Source organism: Dermacentor variabilis, chromosome 7 (genome assembly GCF_050947875.1).
Source record: "Dermacentor variabilis isolate Ectoservices chromosome 7, ASM5094787v1, whole genome shotgun sequence".
In the NCBI taxonomy this organism is placed as follows: Eukaryota; Metazoa; Arthropoda; class Arachnida; order Ixodida; family Ixodidae; genus Dermacentor; species Dermacentor variabilis.
The window spans coordinates 147,053,473-147,074,403 of NC_134574.1; the positions used below are offsets into that span (position 1 = coordinate 147,053,473).

General features: G+C 50.6%; 1 protein-coding gene across 2 annotated transcripts in view; it reads left to right on the forward strand.

Moving 5' to 3' along the window:
• The window catches only part of LOC142588121 (cell division control protein 42 homolog), a 123,997-nt gene that overhangs the window by 19,550 nt on the left and 83,516 nt on the right, over positions 1 to 20,931 (forward strand). For both annotated transcript variants that reach the window (XR_012829669.1, XM_075699602.1), the window contains exon 2: positions 7,532 to 7,590. Coding sequence is in view for 1 of the 2 variants with exons in the window: in XM_075699602.1 (XP_075555717.1) it covers positions 7,532 to 7,590 (59 nt within the window). In the remaining variant the exon portion in view is untranslated. The remainder of the gene's footprint in view (positions 1 to 7,531; positions 7,591 to 20,931) is intronic.

Sequence of the window (20,931 nt, forward strand, 5' to 3'; positions counted from 1 at the left end):
AGTACAGTGCCGGAAAGCTGGTTGCCACCGCAGAACCGGCGTCATGTGACCAACGTTTGCGGACTTGCGGGCATGCAACTGCAGCGCCCTATAACGCACATCAGCCTGCTGGCGAGTGAATGGATGGATGGATGGATGGATGGATGGATGGATGGATGGATGGATGGATGCAAAACTTTAATGAAGGTCCTGAGGTACGCGCCTCAGCGCGCTGCGGGCCGCTCCCACCCAATTGGGACAGTCAGGCCATGCCCGACCGCCGCATGGTGGGCCTTCCGGACAGCCCATAGTTGCGCCCCGGCATCGGGGCTCTTGATAGCGGAGAGCCGCTTGTCCTCATTGATTTGTTTCGTGAGTGAAGGCAAATTTTTCTTTAGCATCAAATTAGTCGCTCATCTTGAACCTATACACATGTCCGTGTCTGCGGTTTCCGACTTGACTGGGCATCGGCGTGGTGTGACGTAGGAGCGCGCGCGCGCATAGCTTTCAAAAAAACACTGCACGCATTTACACACATGACGCATCATCGCAGCTTGACGGCAGCTGTCGTTCGCCCAGGCACTCCCGTGAAAAAAAAAAACGCGCTCGCGCGATTGAGATCGAGAGCGCGCTACGCGCAGCTACAGCTATAGCTACTGCACAAAGTAACCCTCTCGAACAAAGGAGGGCGTACCACTCGAGCGGCGACTGCGCGAGCACAGACCACCGGCGCTCGCGAAACGAATGACGCTTTGAGACGTGCAATCCCGTCGTTTGCCTATGTATATACCTTCCTGTGCACGCATCGGCGAAAGCGCGGTGGCGCGCGTGAGAAGACGGAGCCGGAAGAAAGGAAGCCCGCGAGGAAAGTGTGCTGGGTCAGCACGAGGAGCGGTATACATCCGGGTATGGGAATGCCGTCTCTTCCACTATACTTCCGTTGTGATGACGGCGCGAAGAGTATCATCGTGGAACTGGCCCCCCTCCTTCTGCGCAATGGATGTACGTTCGAACGCCCCCTTATAACGAAGTGCTTGGAGCCGTTCGAAATCGTTCGCTATACAGGTCACTTCGTTGTAAAAGGTGGCACAGCTCATGCACAACTGAACCGGGGCAGAATCATTCCTTCGTCGCACACAGATCGTTTCGTTGTTAGAGGCGTTCGTTGTAGAGAGGCGCTCGACTGTGTACAGAGGACTGAAGCAACGTTCATGACGTGTGTCGATTTCTTCTTGCATTTTGTCCTATATACTCTAAGTGAGCCTCGCACAAATGTATTTGTGCGACGCCTATGAGTGCGTAGAAAAACACATATATAGGCGCGTCGATCATTATTACAGGGGTCTGCTCTCCTGCTAAGACTCACTTTCTACGCGAGGATTTGACCGTGTTGCCTGCAGCACAGCACACTGCGTGCTGTGTTTGTCCCCAGCTCGATGCCGTTCTTTTTTGCGCTGTTCCATTCGAAAAGCAATGGAACTTCAGACAGTCTGTGCGCGCATACGCCATCGGCGTCAAAAGTTTACGGGACGCGAGATCTGCGCGTAAAGAATGAGTTTCCACGAAGTCTGTGTATAAACGCACGCGCAGCCTATATGGCTGTTGTATGCCTGCACTATGTGTGTATGTGTGTGCGACCAACCCAGGTGCAAGTCGGAACTGAACATCAGTGGAGTGTTCTTGCGCTTACTTTATTTTTTTTCTTTCCCTTAGCTCAAGCCCTGTAAACACTTTACGCCGACTTAATCTCCAACGTGTATAGGCAGCTCCGTTATACCGTGAACACGCTTCTCATGCATGCGGAGAGGTGCTGGATATTTCTGGTTGTGTAGTGCTTTGAACGGGGGCTGTTATATAGCTCGTGCGCGCGTGCGTGCAAGCGTGCGTGCGCACCATGAAACTCCGTGATACCTCGTCGTCACAGCACGCGTAATTCTCCGTACCGATCTCGACTGCTCCGTCATTGGCTGCCATTCAAAACGGAAAAGAGCACGAAACAAGACATTGAGGGAAAGACGGGTCTGTCTCTCATGTTCTGTGCTCTGCGCTGTTTTCCGTTCTGTAATACTGTGTGTACCAACCATAACGCCTGACAGCAAAACTCTTCATTGAAGGCTGCTTCTCTTCGCGATCCGTCATCGCATTATACACTTGTGCTGCGCCTCCCCGTTACGCCGCTACTGTGTACTTATAAACAGCGCCGGGCGATATCGTGATCGAAGAAAAGTGTCAACAGAGCAGCAGATCGCGGCGTTCCTGTTTACGCTGGACAGACGACGACTGCGGCATTCGGGCTCGCCTCCAACTCACGTTTGATCAGGGGTGGGGGGTGGGGGGCTAAGAGTTACTTCCTCCCTCCCTCCCTCTCCCTCTCTCTCTCTCTCTCTCTCTCTCTCTCTCTCTCTCTCTCTCTCTCTCTCTCTCTTACACACCGTGGCCGCATTGTTTGCTCCGGTCAGCCGCGACGGGCGACACAGCGGCCGGCGCGACACCTCGATAACCGCGGACCAACTCACCAACGGCCGTTATCCGTGCAAAGTCCGCGGCACCGCGGCCACTCTGCGCGCAATCGTGCGCAATCTCTCACCGCGTGTAACTTGCGCGGTCTCCCCGATTCCGTGCAGTGCAGAGGAGCCTATATATATGTCGCGGGCTCGTGACGACCAATCCGTTAGCAGCTATAGCGCTGGAGCCTATGCTGCCGAACGCCTTTATAACTAAGTGTTTGAGGCCTCCCGAATCATTCGTTATACACGTCACCTTAATTGTTGTAAATTTGATGGCGACAGATTTCGCAGGAATTACCACCGCTCCAGCCGAACTTTTGGAGGAGACAGAACCCTCCGTGTAAACGTGGATGAGTTCTCTGTGCTTCTCATGCAGGAGTGAAAGCACGGTTTGTTTGAGGGCGAAAGATGACATCTCCCGTTTTCTTTTTGATGCCGGGAATGACAAGGAAGGGCTCGGAGTGTGTGCAGGCACCACCACAGCGGTAGAGATGGTCGTGCAGCAAGCTTGAAGTTCGACGGCAAAGTTCCGTGGTTGGCGGCGATAATCCTGCTAAACGTTGAACGAGGTTGAGCTACATGGAAAGGAGGCGGGAAGGTTAGTCTTACCGATGGAACCCAGTACAGGTGTAAGCTACAGCCTAGGAGGTCCATGAACTGTGCGCTACAGGGTTAGAGCATCGCCCTCACAAACGCACTCCATGACTAACCACTCCGGGAAACTTTCATTGTGCCATCGGGGTCGCATGGAGGGCAATGAGGAGTGATAAATAGTGCAACGTTATTCTGGTTCTCTTTTTTCTGGTTGGCTGCATGGTGACACCACCTTCAACTATGCCTGGACTGCACGAAATACGTGCGACACACACACACACATACACACACACCATGCCAGAGGCCCAGAATCGCCTCGCTGTTTTGCGAGGCCGATTACTCGTGTTTGCGTTTCATGTGGCGCAACCGAGACGTCGTCGCGACTCGAGAGTGCTTTAGCGTATCTTGGACAACCGCGCGACGTCTTTGTTAGCCTGTCTAGATGCGAGCGCCGTTTTTGTTTTGTTTAGTTTTTATTGACCTTTTCGCGAAGAATGGCTGTCTCTGGTTCATCGCGCAGTTGCCTGTACACTGCTTAGCACGCCAAGGTTGTGGGTTGGATTTACCCTGCTCTACTGTGACCTTACTGTCGTACACAGTGACGGTATATGCAGAAACCCCGTGCGCGTATCTGATAAAAGGCGTCTACCTAACGGTCAAGTATAGTCCGCTGTTAACGGGAACACGCAGTTATATAGTATTCTGTCATTGGTAACAGCTGGGGCCTGGCGTAAAATGCAGATTATTTTTTAAATGTACAGCTGCGCACCCGATTTGATCATATGAGCCACTTCCTTCCGATAAAGCTGAAGAAATGTTCCAGTTGTGTTGTATTCATTACTGGTTAAGTGTTCGTTTCAACAGTGTTTATCATACTATACATATAGACTGCTAAAGCAGTGGTGGTTTTCCGGCATGCATTTCTTGCGAATCGGTGCAAAGCGCACGTGTGCGTACTGATCGTGTGACAAGACATCTGCCGAATAAAGAGCTTCCTTCTAAATTACTGGAGATAACTCTGGCGCTGGGACACCGCAGTTATACCATGGGAATGATGGTACAGTACTCATGGATTTGTCCGATCTTCGTACTGGCGGCTTCGGCAGTTCTTGCGATGTTATTTAATACGCCTCGCACATCTTTGTAAATTTGCGAACAATATTTTTTTTTCCTGAAGGCATGAAAGCAATTAGTGTATGCGCACATGCTCCTAATCGTTGCGTTTATAATACTTTTTTTTTCTCAAAACGATGAACTTGTCAAGTGGCAAAGCCAATTCAAGCCAGAAGGACAAATGTTAGACAAAAATACCGTGTACTAAATAACCGTCGTCGATCCCCATGCAGCGGGTGCTATTCTGCGCGTTCACAAATTCCGTCAAAGAGCCGAATACGCCATCTTCTCAGCTGTGATTGGTCCAGAGGGATGCTGCGGCCTCTCTGATTGGCTCAAAACGCCGCCGTCACCAAATTCGCTGCCATTCCGAATAGCACTGCTGGCTGAATCGCCATACTTGTCGCTCGCGTCACACTATAGCCCCACAGTTCGCTCTAGAAATTTTAGTAGGATACTCTGTGACAAGCTACAGCCCCATAGTCGTTATCTCTGCTAAGGAAAACGGCCGCGATATAGATGCGGGACAAGACAGAGCAGGATCGTTTAAGCTTGTCAGGTGATCGTCGGCTCCATGCGCGCTCCGCGGCTCTGGCTCAACCGCGAGATATCGCGGCGGCTTGGCCACGCTACGTGCGTGTAATAATGGCCCGTCTGGATCCTTATCTTTGTTATTCACTTTCGGCGCGCTTTTGCTTATCGCGTTCGCGTGTTCCGAGTGTACAGACTGCAGCGTCTAGCATTTTTTGTCATCTCGTCCCATGGAACATCTACAGTGCACGCCAGTGATAGCGTTGCGAGGATGTACGGGGCTTCGCGTCGTGCCGAGGGCGAAAGATAAGTCCGTGTCAATCGTTATGGTTGCTTGGATCAAGGTTGATATAGTACTTGTAGAATGACTTGCAATGTGCGAGGGTAGATGCGCGCGTATGGTACACCTACATTCGATTCTAACCACCGAAACTCCTGTTACGCTGCATACGATTCGGACGTGGCCTTGTACGGAAACTGGCCATACTGGTATAGGCATTTCTTGTGATAGCATCCGTCTAGGCTGTCATTTCACTGCTGCATTATACACTCTACACTCTAAGAAGAGTTTACACCTTTTGGAGTGTCCCTTCTGCCACACAGCGATAATCGTCATCTGCCTTGATGCGTTTCCTTTCTTTAACGCTGCGAGCCCGGTACTTTCCAGTAAAGAACGGCATGCGCGTTATGAGCATGATATCATTCCCGACAGGAAAGTAGCGGGCGCGGCGTTTTCAAGAAAGGAAACGCATCAAGGCAGATGACGATTATCGTTGTGTGGCAGAAGGGGCACGCAAAAGGGTGTAAACTGTTCTTAGAGTGTAAGAAAAGTCGGCATCGAACCCGCGACTTCGTGCTCTGCGCAAAGCCATAGCCACGAAGCTAAACCGCGGCGGACCTGGCTTTGTAAAGTAAACTTCAGTGCAATGCGCCTACGCGCGCGTCGTGTCTTTCAAGGCGGAAGCCTTAATTGGCTCGATGTAGTGTTTCATACCCGAAAAAAAAAAGCGGCGTATAGCTCCAGGGATGCAGAAAATGAGCTATGAAAAAAAAAATGGCATAATCAGGAATGGCTGCATATGAATGAAGAAACGAAATAGATAAATCGACAAAGAATGACGAAATGAAAGAGAGAACGAAGGAGCCTATAGGTATAGCATTAGGTGCTCGCATGTGCCGCTGAGGAGGTCGACCTACAGCGCCACACGTTTACTTCACACTGCGCGGCCAGTTATGTCCTGCAAGAAGTGGGACCCCTCGGATTGTGTGCCTTAATGCACGACCACGTGTGCAGCAGGCTTTCGGCTTCACGTGTTACAGGAGTGTAACGTGCTGTCGGTTCTTCTTTTTATTTTTTATTTATTATTTAGCACGTGTTCTCCGTACGCGTTCGGAATAAGTTCGTCGGAAGTTGGCGCCGGCGTCACAGTCTGTTTTCCTTGCTGCCTATTTGTCTCTCTGGCGGTAAATACGTCCTTTAGTACACACTGACTAGGTCTAGGGCAAGTTCTTCCGTACTTATAGGTATTCATAACAGAAACTAGACAGGAAAGCAATGTCCTACTGCTAACCATACTCAACCCTATACAGACCGGTCGCGATGGCCTATATGTACTCGTAGTTACGGCTTCAGCCTGCTGCGTGGGAGATCGCCTGTTGGTTTTCCGGCCGTGGGGACCTCGACAAAGAAAACCGGTCGGGAATACAGCACTTTGGGTGAACTTTAAAAGAACCCCCACTTGTCCAGATAAAATACGGAGCCCTCTACAATGTATACGGAGTGTATAAATAGACCCAGTGACTCCTTGGGCCGGTAACGGCCACCAGACAATCAAATTAACCACTGAGCAGTGTCGCGTTCACCGCCTGGAACGCTCCATTTATTGCTGCACCCACGAAATTGCGACCTCCTCTGAACTGTGCCTGCTTATTTTTTATTTTAAGGTAGTCCTCTCCGAATGTTTCATTTTGTCATATATATACATATATGTATACATATTTTTTCTTGAAAACGCTGAAGAAGCAGCCACAACAAAGATTGCACGGATCATTCATCAGAACCAGCTAAATCGTTTGAAAAAAAAAAAAGAATTAAAGCTATAGTATCTCCGCGCATGTGAAGTGTGTGACGTCACAGTGTGCATGACGTCTGTGTGTCTTCAATTCTGGTTGTGTCGCACACGTGCTGCTTTATGCCCTTATAAACGAGAAAAAAGTGGGTTAACCGAGGGACCCGATTTTTATTAGTTATATCGTTGGCTTTTTATGCTCTTATGTGACACGACGGAGACCGCACTGCGAGGCCTGCGCCTCAATTAACCTTAACCGCCCTAGGGTTCTTTAAAAACGCCCGCTACAAATCTAGCCGCGCGGGCGTTCTCGCATTCCGCACCGATGGGAACGCAACGGCCGCGGCTGGGATTCGCTCGCGCCCGTACGGCAAACGTGGGCGGTTTGGGCGGACTGCCGGATGGGCGGAGGCGTAAGCGTGGGTGATGGTGATGACAATCGCGATGATGTTGATGATTTACGGGCGTCCTCTTTGAAACGTGGCGGTGACAAATAGTAACCCGGCGTGCTTGAGTTAACCAGTTAAGCTGTTATACCTGCTTTTCATGGCTGGAGTGGGGACGCCATTTTGTTGCGCGGAACTCAAACGGACAAACACAAAGCTTTTATATTGCACTAACCAAGTGTATCCTGCTTCATCTTGGGACGTGTTAGCTGTGTCCATTGCTTGGTTTTCGTGCTATATGATTGAGTGAATGCTGTAAAGTGTTCACACATTCTTTTTTTTTTGTTAACAGTGGTGGTGACAGTGGACAACCAGCCGGTACGTCTGCAGCTCTGTGACACGGCGGGACAGGTGAGGGACCTTTACTCGGTGTCTTCAAAAGCATTAGTGTTGTGCCTGTGTTTTATGTGGAATTGTATCTGTTGACCTTCAATTCTCAGGAAAGTGACGACTCTGTTCCGATTCTATTCCTTTTTATCGTTTCGTCAGCGATCCCCTCAGATGGTCGAAATTTGCGGAGTCCTCCACTAAGGCGTGCAATCGTAATCATATCGTGGTTTTGGCACATGAAACCCGTATAATTTCATTTTAAAATTTTCGAATGGTCAGTGGCCCGATGCGGCGCTCTGTCCACGTTATCGCCGCAATCGGCTTGCCGTCAGCAAGGGCCGATAAAAGGGATAAAAGAATTGTCATTGCATGATGTACCCCACCCCCCATGTAACACACCTGATGGAGGGGCCTTTAAGGAAATAAACTTAAGAGTGAAGAGTGAAGCGAAATTGAATCCACACGTTATAACGACACACAGTTCCTTGGCGTTTTGTGATGACAGTCGTTATCAATTTACTCGATGTTCGTTTTTAATGTTTTTTCACGAATGTCATATTACGGAGCGGTAAATAAAAGTGTATACACAATACCGCATATCACTGTGTATGGTGTATGCCTCTTTTTTTTTTTCGTACTGCCGCGCTTTTAATGGCAACAGCAACACTGTTGCCGCCGTCCACAACCTTTGCGTTAAACCAAAATAATTTCTGCGGAAATCCTCAAAGAATAAGAGTAGTCGTAAAGATAGACTAAGACACTTTCACTCCGATGTGTCACGAACACGCCACAGTTCGTTGTTTACATCTTCGTGCGTTTCTTGCTGTTCGCTAGGTTGAGCTAAAACCACGCACTCCGCTGTTCGCGGTAGACGCTCTAACGCGGTCTCGCCTCTTAAAATTTGGCTTCGCGCCGGTAGCGGTTATCGTAAACAACGGCCTGAAAAGACAAGTAAACAACCAAGACACCAACTTCTGCAAACCGTGGCCAAAGAGAACTGGAGCTTTAGTGAACCGTTTCGACAACGCTGCTCCGCAACTGCGCCTGGCAAAACATTTAACGGAGACAGAAGCGGGCTCGAGAAGGTCAAGACCGGTACACGCCATAGGGTCCGCTAGAATTCACGTGCCCATCTATCAGCGGGTTTCGAAACTCGGCCGGCACTTAGGAGGGAAAGGAGAGGGGGGGGGGCGGAGCCACGTGACCCGGGAGAGACTTCAGCTATGTGGGACTATCGCTCGGGCCTCGCTTCTAGGTATCAGCCCCCATTCTTAATCCAATAAACCCCGGACAAGAAGAAAAGGTGAGGGGAGGTGGGGGGGGGGGGGGGCTGAAGCTTCTTCCGGATTCCCGCCGCAAGAGTTACGGCGTCGCCGGACCGGCAGTGACGTGGCGTGTCCTCGTGATTGCTTCGCAAGAAGAACGATGCGTTCGCTTCCGGGGCTGCAGGAGCATCTTGAGGAGCCGCCGCATACACTATAAGGCGTCATTAAGTAACCCCTCCCCTTTCCACTCGGCGCTACAACCTTCTCGCATATAAAATGTTCTCGCGGGGATGGAGTCGACTCTGTGCACTCTCGTCCGCACCCATTTCCGTGCAATAGAGCGAAAGCTATATATATAAGACCGGCGTGAGCCACAGAGTTTCCCTATACGGAAATTGCAAGGGGAAACTCGGGCGTCGAGATCGTCCAGCTGTTATCCTGGGACTGATGGGTAGTACGCTGGCTTGTCTTATTAATCTTCGGGCTTGTGGCTTGAGACCTTCTGGTTGCCTTACTTGTGCGCATAGATCGTGCTTTACCTCTCTCAGTGTTCGAGCAATCTTTCTTTTTCTCTCTCTCTCTCTTGAATAAGTTTCAACGCATGCTCGTAATCACTGCGAATTGTTGCCCCGTATATACTATTGCTTTCTGCGTCTTTTTCCCGAAATATTCCTTGAATCGCTGTATTCCATGATCTGTTCATTTCTCCTGTATTGTACTTTCTAGTATTAGGGCCTTCCGTTAATTTTACTCGTGTTTTTTCCCTTGAAGTGTGCCTTTGTGGCATTTTATTACTGCAGTATTTCCTTTTTCATGTTTTGATCTTTCTAGTAATGTTCAAGAGCGCTGCATTGGGACGTATCTCTCGTACCAGACTTCAGAAGGCTGCTTACTCTTTTTATGCCTTTGATTTTGTAACCCCCCCCCCTTTACACAATGCCCTCATAGGGCCTGTAAGGTATTTTACATGAATAAATAAGTAAACGCAACATCTCCTTGAAAGTGGTCAATCTGCGAAGTCACAAAGCCGTTTGAAGCCAGAAGGACTAAGCTTATGCGCAAATACATGCGCTACCCATTAATCCCCCGGCTGGGTGACTGAATTTCCGTGCTTACACTCCCCCTGTGCAGACACTAGCGCCACATTTCCCCCTAGTGATCAGGAAAATCTAAGGTGCCAGCCAATCAGTATAGTGGTACGATAGAAGGCGGCTGCGCGTGTTCCACAGAAGAGGAGGAACAAAAAATTGGAGGACGCTTAAGCTTCGCCTTCAAGAGTGGAACGCGACAGCGTTCCCGTCGACCCGCCAAGGGGTGTAAGACAATGGGCTACGGCGCAGAGACTACGCGCCCCGCATCGGACGCGGTGAGCGTCGAGCAACGCAGCGTTCGGCGCGACAACGAAATGTGCGCCTGAGCAAGCGACGCACGCCTGAGCCTTAGAAACAGCTCGTTTCTAAGGCAACACCGCGTTCACTAGAGGCGCTTTTGCACCGCTTTGAAGCATCGAACTCATGGCTCAGTGGTAACGTCTCCGTCTCACACTTCGGAGACCCTGGTTCGATTCCCACCCAGCCCATCTTGGAAGTTGCTTTTTATTTATGAAGTGCCTGCCTTGATTTATCGCTCACGGCCAACGCCGCGGACGCCGACGCCGACACCGACGCCGACGCCGACGACACCGGCTTTTCTGCGACACGAGCTCCTTAACGCTATCGCGTTAAAAGGCTCGATCGCCTTGCCTGCGCTTACTAGTTCCGTTCCGTGAAGCCAAGCATTTCGTTACAGTCGATCAGCGTGGTGCGCGGGGCGATCGGCTGAGAGTGACAATGGACTATTGGTTTTCTACGCTATTGCATAATTTTGTACGTTATCCAATCCCCCCACATTGTCAACTCGCCATCTTCTCGGCTTTGATTGGCCTGCGGAACTGCTACGGGCTCTCGCCGATTGACGCAACGCGTCAACAACATGGCCGAGTTTCACGAAGTCTTAGAAGCGGGGTGCATCGTGCAGCAAGCACTGACGTCATCGACGCCGCCATATCCTTCTACAGCCGCAGCGCGGTGAAATGTCTCGGATTATCTCGTGCAGCGCAACAGCGGAAGCACCGAACAGGACATACAAAATGGCGTATGTGACGTCACATGGCTGCTAGATTTAGGGCGCCGTGGTTCTGTGGCTTTCGTATAGGTTGGACTCACGACGCGACCAGAGTATACCTCTCGGTGCGCTGCACGGAGTTGGCGGTATGGATCGCGCTTGTCTCGGCTTCGTTTTCTTTCTCGTGGCTTTCGGGCGGCCGACTCCGCCTTCTCCCTTCCGCCGTCTCGTTGGGTGTTACAAATGGAGCAGTAAATAAGACGAACGGGGGCCGTCCGCCGCCTCACCGCTGATCTAATGTGTGTTGTAGGTCCGGGGCGTGCGCGCTCCAAGAACGTGGTGGCGCCTCATGAAAATACATGGACCAGGCCAGGTCCTAGCGATCTTGCAGTATATAAGTGCCGTCGCATACGCGTTTCGCGAAGGATTCGTTGTGTGTACAGCAGGTAGGCCCGATGCGAGTGTTTGACCCGACTCGGCCCGGCAGAGCGAATCTCCCGGAACCGGATTACGGTGTACGCCTGCAGGTGGCGCGGCTGTCGAATTACCAATGTCTCGCGCTGGGTTCCCTAGGTGAACGTGACCTCACTCGCTACACACGCTGCGGAACGAATATCTCGAACCGGGTTGTAGCGTACACCTGTAGATGGCGCAGCTATTGAATTACCACGGTGTAATGTCGGGGACGATGGGAGCGCAGGGGTGGTTGGTGCCTGAAGACTCCTCGAGAATGTGGCACGACTTGCTTACTGTTGGCAAGGCGTGTCTCTTCGACGTATGTATGCGTTCTAGGAGTGCTTTTTTTTTGGTCATGCCTCCGTTTATAGACTTTCAACGTTGCATTACTGTTGAGCTGCAGTTATGCGTATACACCGGGTGACGTTTTGTTTACGTTCTGACGTGTACGTCTCTGCGAGGTCATTTCCCGGCTTGGGAAAGCAGCTTGAGATGTACGAGTACAATTACGTGTGCATGCTTCAGCTTACCCTTTATGTATGCAGGGGCGCATTGTGTTTTTCTTTGTGAACGGTGGAAGAGGAACGGATTCAGCGGTCTGCTGCATCGTGTAAGCACCTAAGCGCTGACAAGGAACTTCCCCTCCGGCATTGGCTCTGTTTGCCTTGCGATAACTGAGTTTGCGTACAACCATCGCACGACGTGCTCTTGGCGTATATTGGCGTATATATGACGCATATATGACGTGTATATATGACGTGTTTATATGACGTGTATATATGAGGTATTCCAGCATATTTTCTGCGCCTGTGCATATCCGTCTTAGCGTATAGCCATACGGAAAGTACAATCATCAATCGATGGAAAATTGCGGGGGTGCAAAGGCGTAAAAATGCAATTTGATTTAATTACAATGCATAGCGTCCGTTATTTAACCCCATCAAGGCCCAACATATGATGTGCCGGGTCTAATGCCTCGTAATTGACGCGCTAAAGCGAAATTTAATTTATAGACCGTTCAGAACACCAACTACTAATTAATGAATTACTACGAAATGCTTTAATTTGCTGTTAATTTTCTGCTGTTAATCGCTACTTTATCCAGAGAGATATGAGGACAGGAGATCGGGTGTTCGCCGCGGTTCTTGAGTTTGGATGCCCTATGAAAATATCGAAAGAGAACAGATACAAGTGAGAGAGAGAGAGAGACAGAAAGTGTTTAATGTCAGCTGAAGATGTGAGTCCCGTATTACGCCGGGCTTGCTACTTCTGAGGAGTTGCTTGAATTCACATGAGAAGGAGAGGAATATCAACAAACGCAAAAGAAAATATTGGAATGTATGAAAAAACTAGGAGTAAACGTACGTACCAGACTACTAAACAAAATGCAAAAAATGTCTATAATAAGGAAATAGCGGTCTGCGCAAAACACAAGGCCAGAAAGAAAGATAGGACAGAGATCAGACCAGCGATTTTTTTCCTTGCATTTCCCGCACACTCAGTGCAGGGTAGCAAACTGGACACTCGCCTTGTTGACCTCCCTATCTCTCCTCTGCTTGCTCTCTCTCTCTCTCTCTCTCTCTCTCTCTCTCTCTCTCTCTCTCTCTCTCTCTCCAGCCTTGGCGTATTTTGCGCAGCTTGTTCAGTATGAGCCAACCAATCCCTTCCCTCCCTCCCGAACGGAGTACTTCTGGAATGTCTATAAGTGCAGGCTGGCGTAAGTATAACAGCGGGGCCTTCGACAAAAGCCAGGGTCGCACAAAGAGCAAAACCGCAACGAGGCTGCTTCCGGCTCACCGCGCGGCTCAACAGCGCATGCACGGGCGTTGGTCCTTTGATGGCGGCAGGCCCCCTCCTCCACCTCTAGAAATTAGCGCCTCATTAGTGGGCTCGGCCGCCGCCGCTAGCGCTCGCTGCTGTTGGCTTGCTGCTGCCGCTGCGTCGTCTGCTGCGTTCGCCTTTATACTCTCCCCTTCCCCGGCTGCCTGCTTGCCCCACTCTTTCGGCACGGCCGTAGCTACGGGGCTGGTGCGCTAATGCGCTCGTCGCCGTCGACTGCGGCTATTTAAGACGGTGCGTGGTGCTCGTCGGCGGGAAATCGTCGTTCGGCAGAGTGTGTAGGAGAGGGGGGCAAAAGGTTGGGGGGTGCACCACATCGGGGTGGAAGAGCGGGATTCCTCCCCTTGCTTCGGCTGCATGCTGCTGCTGCTGCTGTTGTTAGTGCTTGCCGACTCCCCCCCACCGCCGAACTCTTCTCTCTGGCGCTGCAATTGCGTAGCTGCGCACCACCTCACCACCGCGCTGCCCTCTCGCGATCTTTTGGGGAGGGTGCAATGACCTGGACGACGGAGCGCGGGGCGAAAACGTTAGGCCCGCTGGCGCGGGGTCAGGAAACTGGACCGCAGCATCTCCTGCGTCTGTGCGGTAGGAGTGCCTATAGAGAGGTTTAGCTTGTCCGGTATTCCGGTAAAACGCAGGCAAACGGGGCGTTGGAGCGTTGGGGCGGAGGCGTAAACGTGAGTAGTCTGGATGCTGCAGCCACCTGGTGGCGCAGCGTTCAAACAGGCAGAAACAGCTAATATTGCATTAATCGAGCGTATTCGTCTTCGCTCCTGGTGTAAATTTTTGGCAGCAACACGATTACGCCAGTGCCGAAAATTTACACCAGCTGCGAAGAAGAATACGCTCAGTTAATGCAATATTAGCTGTTTCTGTCTGTTTGAGCACTGCGCCACCAGGTGGCTGCACCATGCAGACCGCTCCCGTTTACGCCTCCGCCCCAACGCTCCAACGCCCCGTTTGCCTGCGTTTTACCGGAATACCGGACAAGCTAAACCTCTTTTATATATGTGAAGTACGCGGTCTGGCTACATCGCGGAGCCAAAGTTGATCTAAAGAAGGTCTGGTTGTCTGCCAGGTCTATAGTCGTCTCCGTAAGCGTGGATCGAGAAGGCGTATAAGCTGCGAAAGCCTCTATTCTCTGCATTCATCTCTACAATGGCGGAGGTACAGAAGCTAAAGTAGTGTACAAAAAGTATGTGGTTTGTCTACATTCTTCTCTATAAGTGTTGACTGAGCCATAGTTGTGTACGGAGGGTTCGTGGACTGCTTAGTTTCGTCTATGTAAGTGTGGATAAAACAGCCAAAATAGTCTACGAGAAGTCTATACTTTGTCTACATTCATCTAATAACCGGTTAAAAAAGGCAAAATAGTACGCAAGAAGCCTACATTCGTCCGCATTCCTATCTGTAAGTGTGGAGCCAGGAGCCACGTAGCTGTCCACGCGAGGTCTTCTGAATGCCTATTTTCCGCCTTAGAAGGCGGATCTAATAGTCAAAAGTTGTCCTCGAGAAGATCTGTGAAGTTCCTAACACAACAGGGGGTATAACGTAAAAATGTGGTGCAACGTCGTCTGATTGGAGTACGTATACAGCCGGAACGAATGGATACGTCTAGGCGTCGTCTTCGCTACGGCTCGCCAAAGAACTCGGCGCGAAAGACGATTACAGGGCGTCGACGTTGGTCTCGTGTGGAAGTGGGCCGCCGCTATGCATGTGTGGCCAAACAGACGAAAGCTGCAGACGACGGAGCAGAAGGGATTGCCGTTCTTCTTTCGTCTGTCGGCCGACTGCCGTCTGCATTGCAGTCCGCCTCTGCTCTAATGGTGCGGTCGTCTGGTTATGCGGTCTGACTCCCTCTCCCTATATCCATCTCGAAGCTGGCAAGCGCCACGCTGTCTGGAAGGAACGCAAGGTCCGGCGCGCGGCCTTTGCTTCGTCCAACCGCGCTCTCTCTCTCGCCCTCTGACTACGCCCTCTTCGTCAATTCCTCTCTCCTTCTCACCCTTTTCCTCGTCTCTGTGCTTGCCGGTTGTAAGTAGTACGTTCGTGCCGAAGCATCGTCGCCGAGACACTCGCAGCCTTCGTTCTCCTGTGCCCGCAACCTCCCCCCCACCACCTTCCTTCAAACTGCCGTGCCGCTGGCGTATACCGTATAGCGTCGTGTAGTAGCCAGATTTCTTTCTGTTTAGTGATGACTACCGCATTTATTCGTGTATAGGACCCGCGGTGTCTCTGAAATTATGCCAGAGGGTGATATTAGGCGAATTTATCACAAGGTCATAAGTTGCCGCGCCGTGGCTGTCGTGCCGAATTTTCAATTTATGAGTCATCAGTACGTGGCCGAAATTCACCAAGCTTCTTCGTAAGTGCTTTTTAACATTTGACCGCCGTCATCATAACGATATGCCCGTTATCACGTTTGCCCGGCGCCTGCTCTTAAATAGTTCCAAAGTAACTTGTTTCTAGATGTCCGGATGGCTACACGTTGCCGATCCATTAAATCAATGGCAATGTCATTGAGTGATGTAATTAACGAATGCAGGCTTTATTGCAAGCACTTACTCCGATTGACACACCAGGCAGTACAAACGTGTGTATGATCCCAATATTTAATAATGAAAACAAAGCATACGCGTGCGGTTATAACACAAGCAGTACGTTGGCAATGTTCCGTAAATAAGAGCAGCGATATAAAAACAGTGGTTTTTTAATATGCAAGTATTGATCCGGTACGCACATTTTTTTTTTTTTTTTTTTTTTTTTTATCGTCGCTGAAGTCAGCTGCACGGACGTTCAGGAAAGCGCTGTCGGACGTAAAAGAAAAAAAGATCGCTTTCTTTTCTTTCCGTTCTAAGTTTTAAGCTCCAAATTTGGTGGAAGGATGTAGGTGGCTAGATATTATGTGAGGTGGTATGTCTTACGTGTATATGTGTATATATTGAAGAGCACACATACAAAAAAGAAAGGCATGTTTACTTGCTTACGTTGCGGCGGCCGTAGCACGGCCTTCGTGAGAGTGAAATGTAAGCGCGTAAAACATGCCTTTTTCGTAAGCGTGTTCCTTCATTCTAAACTGCGTACATACCGAACTTACAGAACATCGTTTCTTTTTTTTTTGTATATTATATTATAAATAATATAGTTTTACATTAGGTAGGCAAGGCGTGTCTTTAGCAATACAAATTCTGATGTACGCGCGCAGCGTGCATTGCCGAGTTTTACGTTCGCGGAATTACGCGCACGCGTGACCTGCGCCCCCCCCCCCTTTTTTTTTGTTGTTGTTGTTGCACGCCCTCTCTGTAATTGTACTGCTTCGAAAATTCAGTCTCGTCGAACGGGCACCAAAACTGTGACGTGCTCTCAAAGTTGGCGATGCTGACGTTACATAGGCGAGAGTGCCGGTAACATGCGAGTCTATGCGGTACACCTCAGGAGGCCCCGCGTGCTTGTCTGGCAAGGTCGTTGACTACCACCGCCGCTACTACCGACATTGCGCTTGCCGTCGTCGACGCCGCGCTGTACACGTATACAGCGCCCCAACCCCCCCTCTCCCCGCTTTTACCCTCTTCTCCTGTGAGGCTCGTCCAGTTTTTGCCGCCGGTTGGCCTCGCTCATTATTTCCGCCGCGTAGTCGTCGTCGATGGTTTGCGATATTCTGGCCGCCGTAATGCGGGCAAGGCAGGCCGCCAATAAGCGAGCCGGTGGAGAGGGAGTCGACGAGAAGAAAAAACGGAAGGAGAGGAGGATATGTTTGCTGTCCCCGAACCCACTGATTCTTCCCGCCGTACATCAATTCATTAAGCTCTAATGAAACACACACACACACACAAACACACACACAAACACACACACACACACACACACACACACACACACACACATATATATATATATATATATATATATATATATATATATGGCAATTCTACGACTACCTGAAGTAATAATTAAAGTAGGCGTTCTGAAAAAAAAAACACGACGGTTCCTTCGAAGACACGCAGTCAGTGGTGGCGACCATGGGGTGACGGGTGATACTTCGTAATCAGTCGCTAATTAGCAACAACGATATAATTACCTTTTGAGCCTTTAATTTCAGCGGGCTCATCGTAATTAGGAAAACTGAAGCGAGCTTACCGTGCAAGCCATGTCAACATTTGGATCGGGAAAAAAAAAAGTGTTTACCCGCGGAACCGTGGCACGACGAATTTCGACTATCAGAGGGCGCGCGAATCCGAAATTGGGTAAGGGACCCTAAAACTGGGAAGCTGCAGCGAGCGGCGCGAAGCCGCGATCCTCGAGGTGACGTTTGCTGACGTCACCCGGCGGCGGGCAACCAGCGCGATGGGCCTCGTGCTCCACGCTGTCGCAGCGCGCTGGCTGCCCATCAGAGCACCGTCATTCATTCATTCATTCATTCATTCATTCATTCATTGCTCGAAACATATAGCGCGTTGCTGTTCCTGCTTGACTGCTTTCATTCATTCATTCATTCATTCATTCATTCATTCATTCGTTCGTTGCTCGAAAAACACAGCGCGTTCCTGTTCCTGCTTGACTGGTGTACAGCTTTCATTCATTCATTCATTCATGGAAACACACAGCGCGTTCCTGATCCTGCTTGACTGGTACGTACCTTTCGGTGCGTAGCACGTAATCATCTGTAAGACGGCGACGAGGTCGACACGCTAGGGGCCGCTCCTTATCAGCAGAAACTCGGCGATGCACCGGTCTCTTCGTTGGTGTGTCTCCCGGTCTGCAGGTTGAGAACTCGTCGACGGAAGACTCTCATAGTTGAAATCACTGGGTATTTGTGCCTTGATTTGCTTACGACGAGGTTAGTTTGTAGCGTTATTGTTCGAAGTTTGTCGTCTGTACGCGCTGAAAGTACTGTATTGCAGACTAAGGTTAATACGTAAAGAGGTTAGGCGCTTGAAGAATTGGACTCGAAGGCATTCTGACGGATGCGAATACACTTACACATGGTACGTGTTGTAAACAGCGTGCAGGGTGCTACACTAGGTGTTCCACATGTGTGGAACACCTAGTGCAGGCTATTTGATGATGCCCTGTGCCAGATAGCACAATTATCCCTAAAGCTGTATTGCTCGAAGAGGCGGACATAACTTGGACATAATGCGGACGTTACAAGAAGTCCAAAACGCACATTTGACTGAATAACATCAATTTCATTCGTGGTCAACTCGGCATTCAATCAATCGCGTATATGGCATCGGAGTGCTAACAAATCGTAATCGGTGGATGCAGGTTTATTCGCCTTGCAAAGCTGAAATCAAGCAAACGAAGCGAAAACAAGAATAAAAGGCACACGTAGGCACGGAAAGACAGGAACTAAGAAAAAGAACGAAGAAGAAGGCGTCACGCGAAACGTGTTTCCGTTCTAGTCCTGGGGATTTATTTCGTCGCTGCTCTTAGGCGAGGGCTCCCGACCTCGCCGACTCCGCGCGCTGCCCCCTCAGGCGTTGCCGCGCCTACGTCCTTTCACGAAACGCACTACCCCCGCACCCGACCACCTTTACGCTGAGTGTGGGCACTTTTGTCATCTCTCTCGACCCAACACCACCATCGGAGCCAGCCTTGTCGGCCCTCCACCCTCCCCGTTTTCAATCCCTCGCCGTTCTGCAATGCCCCTGTAGGTGCCATTGTGCCGCGCCGCCCGGTCAGTCGCACTTACTTTCGGTTTTCTTTCTTTCTTTCTCTCTTTTTTCTTTCTTTCAACACTCCGACGACCACCGTGTTCGTGGTGGTCGCTGACGTGTCTTCCTCGAAGAGCAAGCTCCCCTCGAAGTGTTGCTTGCAGAGATAGCTATACCTCTCCTTTGGGCTGCGGTGCGTTGTGTGTACGTCGTATATACGCTACTTGCGCTGTGCTTACCATTCCGTTTCATTTTTTTTTCTATTGCGATAGCAACTATATGGGCATTCCAGGCGCGTTTCTGTCGTCGGCGTCGCCGTGATGTTCCGTATAAAATCCAAAGGCGATAACACCGTCGCCGCGTGCCCTACGCTGTATGTATGAGTGAAGGTGTGCGAGGGGAACCGACGCTCGCAGGGAGGCTCTTCGACGCTCTTCCGTCGCGCGCGAGACACCGGGGGGGGGGGGCGTTGTACTCCGGCTGCAACTGCTTATGTGGCGGCTGCGCGTGGTGGCGCGACCGTGCCCTGAGAACTATCAGCGTTGCGGGCAGAGTAGTCTAGATGCGTCGACGGCTCGCAGCTTTGTGCATGCTGTTCGTTCTCGCGGCGCTCAGTTTGCGTTGAAGCGAGACAGCACGTAGGTGACTTCGCTCGCTGCTGCTGCCGCACTTCCTGCCGTCAGCGTTTTCACAGCGAGTGCGCGCTGGCACCGTGCTTGTTAATTTACTTACATTCGGAGCAATCGATTGTTTACAAGTACGCGCAGCCGATAAAAGCATTATTCTTACTCCGTATGTCTGTCTGCAAATTTTATATCGCAATCGATGCTTCACCTTTCGAGCAAACTATTTTTTGTCATACCCATCTAGAGCAGCGTACTAGGCATACCGCCCGGCAAACCTATGCGATATTAATTGCAGGGAACAGTCTCTCTCTCTCTTTATCTCTCTCTCGCTCTCTAGCTGTAGCTATCACTTGTGCGGTAGAACTTGTGCCACCAGTTAACTTTCTGCTGATCACTTTGTTAACAGGCAGGTCCTCGCTCTGTTACTTGGCGCAGTAACGAATAGGCAGAGGCTGCTGCGCTCTCGCTCTTCCTTCGCTGCCACAGAAAGTTAGTTCGCTAGTATTGGTGTAGTTTAGGCAGACATCCGAAGGATGTCTGCCCGGCGCGTTCTTTGTCAGTTGCCGATCATATCTTACCCAACAAACGCTCGCACTTCCACGCGTTACCAGGGGCCTCGTGCGCGGAACTGCACATCACAACGCCTGCTATAAGGGATGCCCGCTTGCTACATCGTCGCGCCGTGACGAGGTGACCTCGGAGACGCGCTTACGCGACTGTGCCTTCGCGCCTTTTTGCCTCTTTGCACGCGCCACACGCAGTTGCCCCAGTGCGCAAGCATGCGAGCCAACACACGTTACCCCGGAGCAATTATTATCGGGGGCGCAGCTCGGCGGAGGTGCGTCTGAGTCAGCGCGTGTGTCACCGCGTCCTTCCGCTCCGAAGAGCCGCCCACGCGCCCAGCTAGCGAATCCGAGCCTCCCCCTACCTCCCACCCCCCACTCTCGAACTTGGTTCAACCTCTGCTTGGTTTAGAAAGCGAGTCCTGTATACCGAATGTAGGGGCAGCCGTTAAACATGGTGGCACATTAGGCACGAATAGAAACAGTACGAAACAGTACTGACTGGTATAGAACGTTATTTACAAACTCTTGCTTACCCCATCCCTCATCGGCCCATAAAGTGGGGAAGGCACTTTTGTGCTACTTGAGGACGACGAGCTTGTGTGAACGTCTGTGACTATTAGTGCAATTACTATTGGACCACACACGCCAGCGACCTCACCGCTTATTTCCTTCTTTCCTTCCCTCCTCTCTCTCTCTCTCTGTCTCTGTCATCTTTGTTTTCCCCTTTCCCATTCCCCAGGTGTAGGGTAGCCAACCGGACATTATTCTGGTTAACCTCCCAACCCTTCTGCTTTTCTCTTTCCTTCCTTCCTTACTTTCACTGCACCCGCTGCAATGGTACAATACTAGA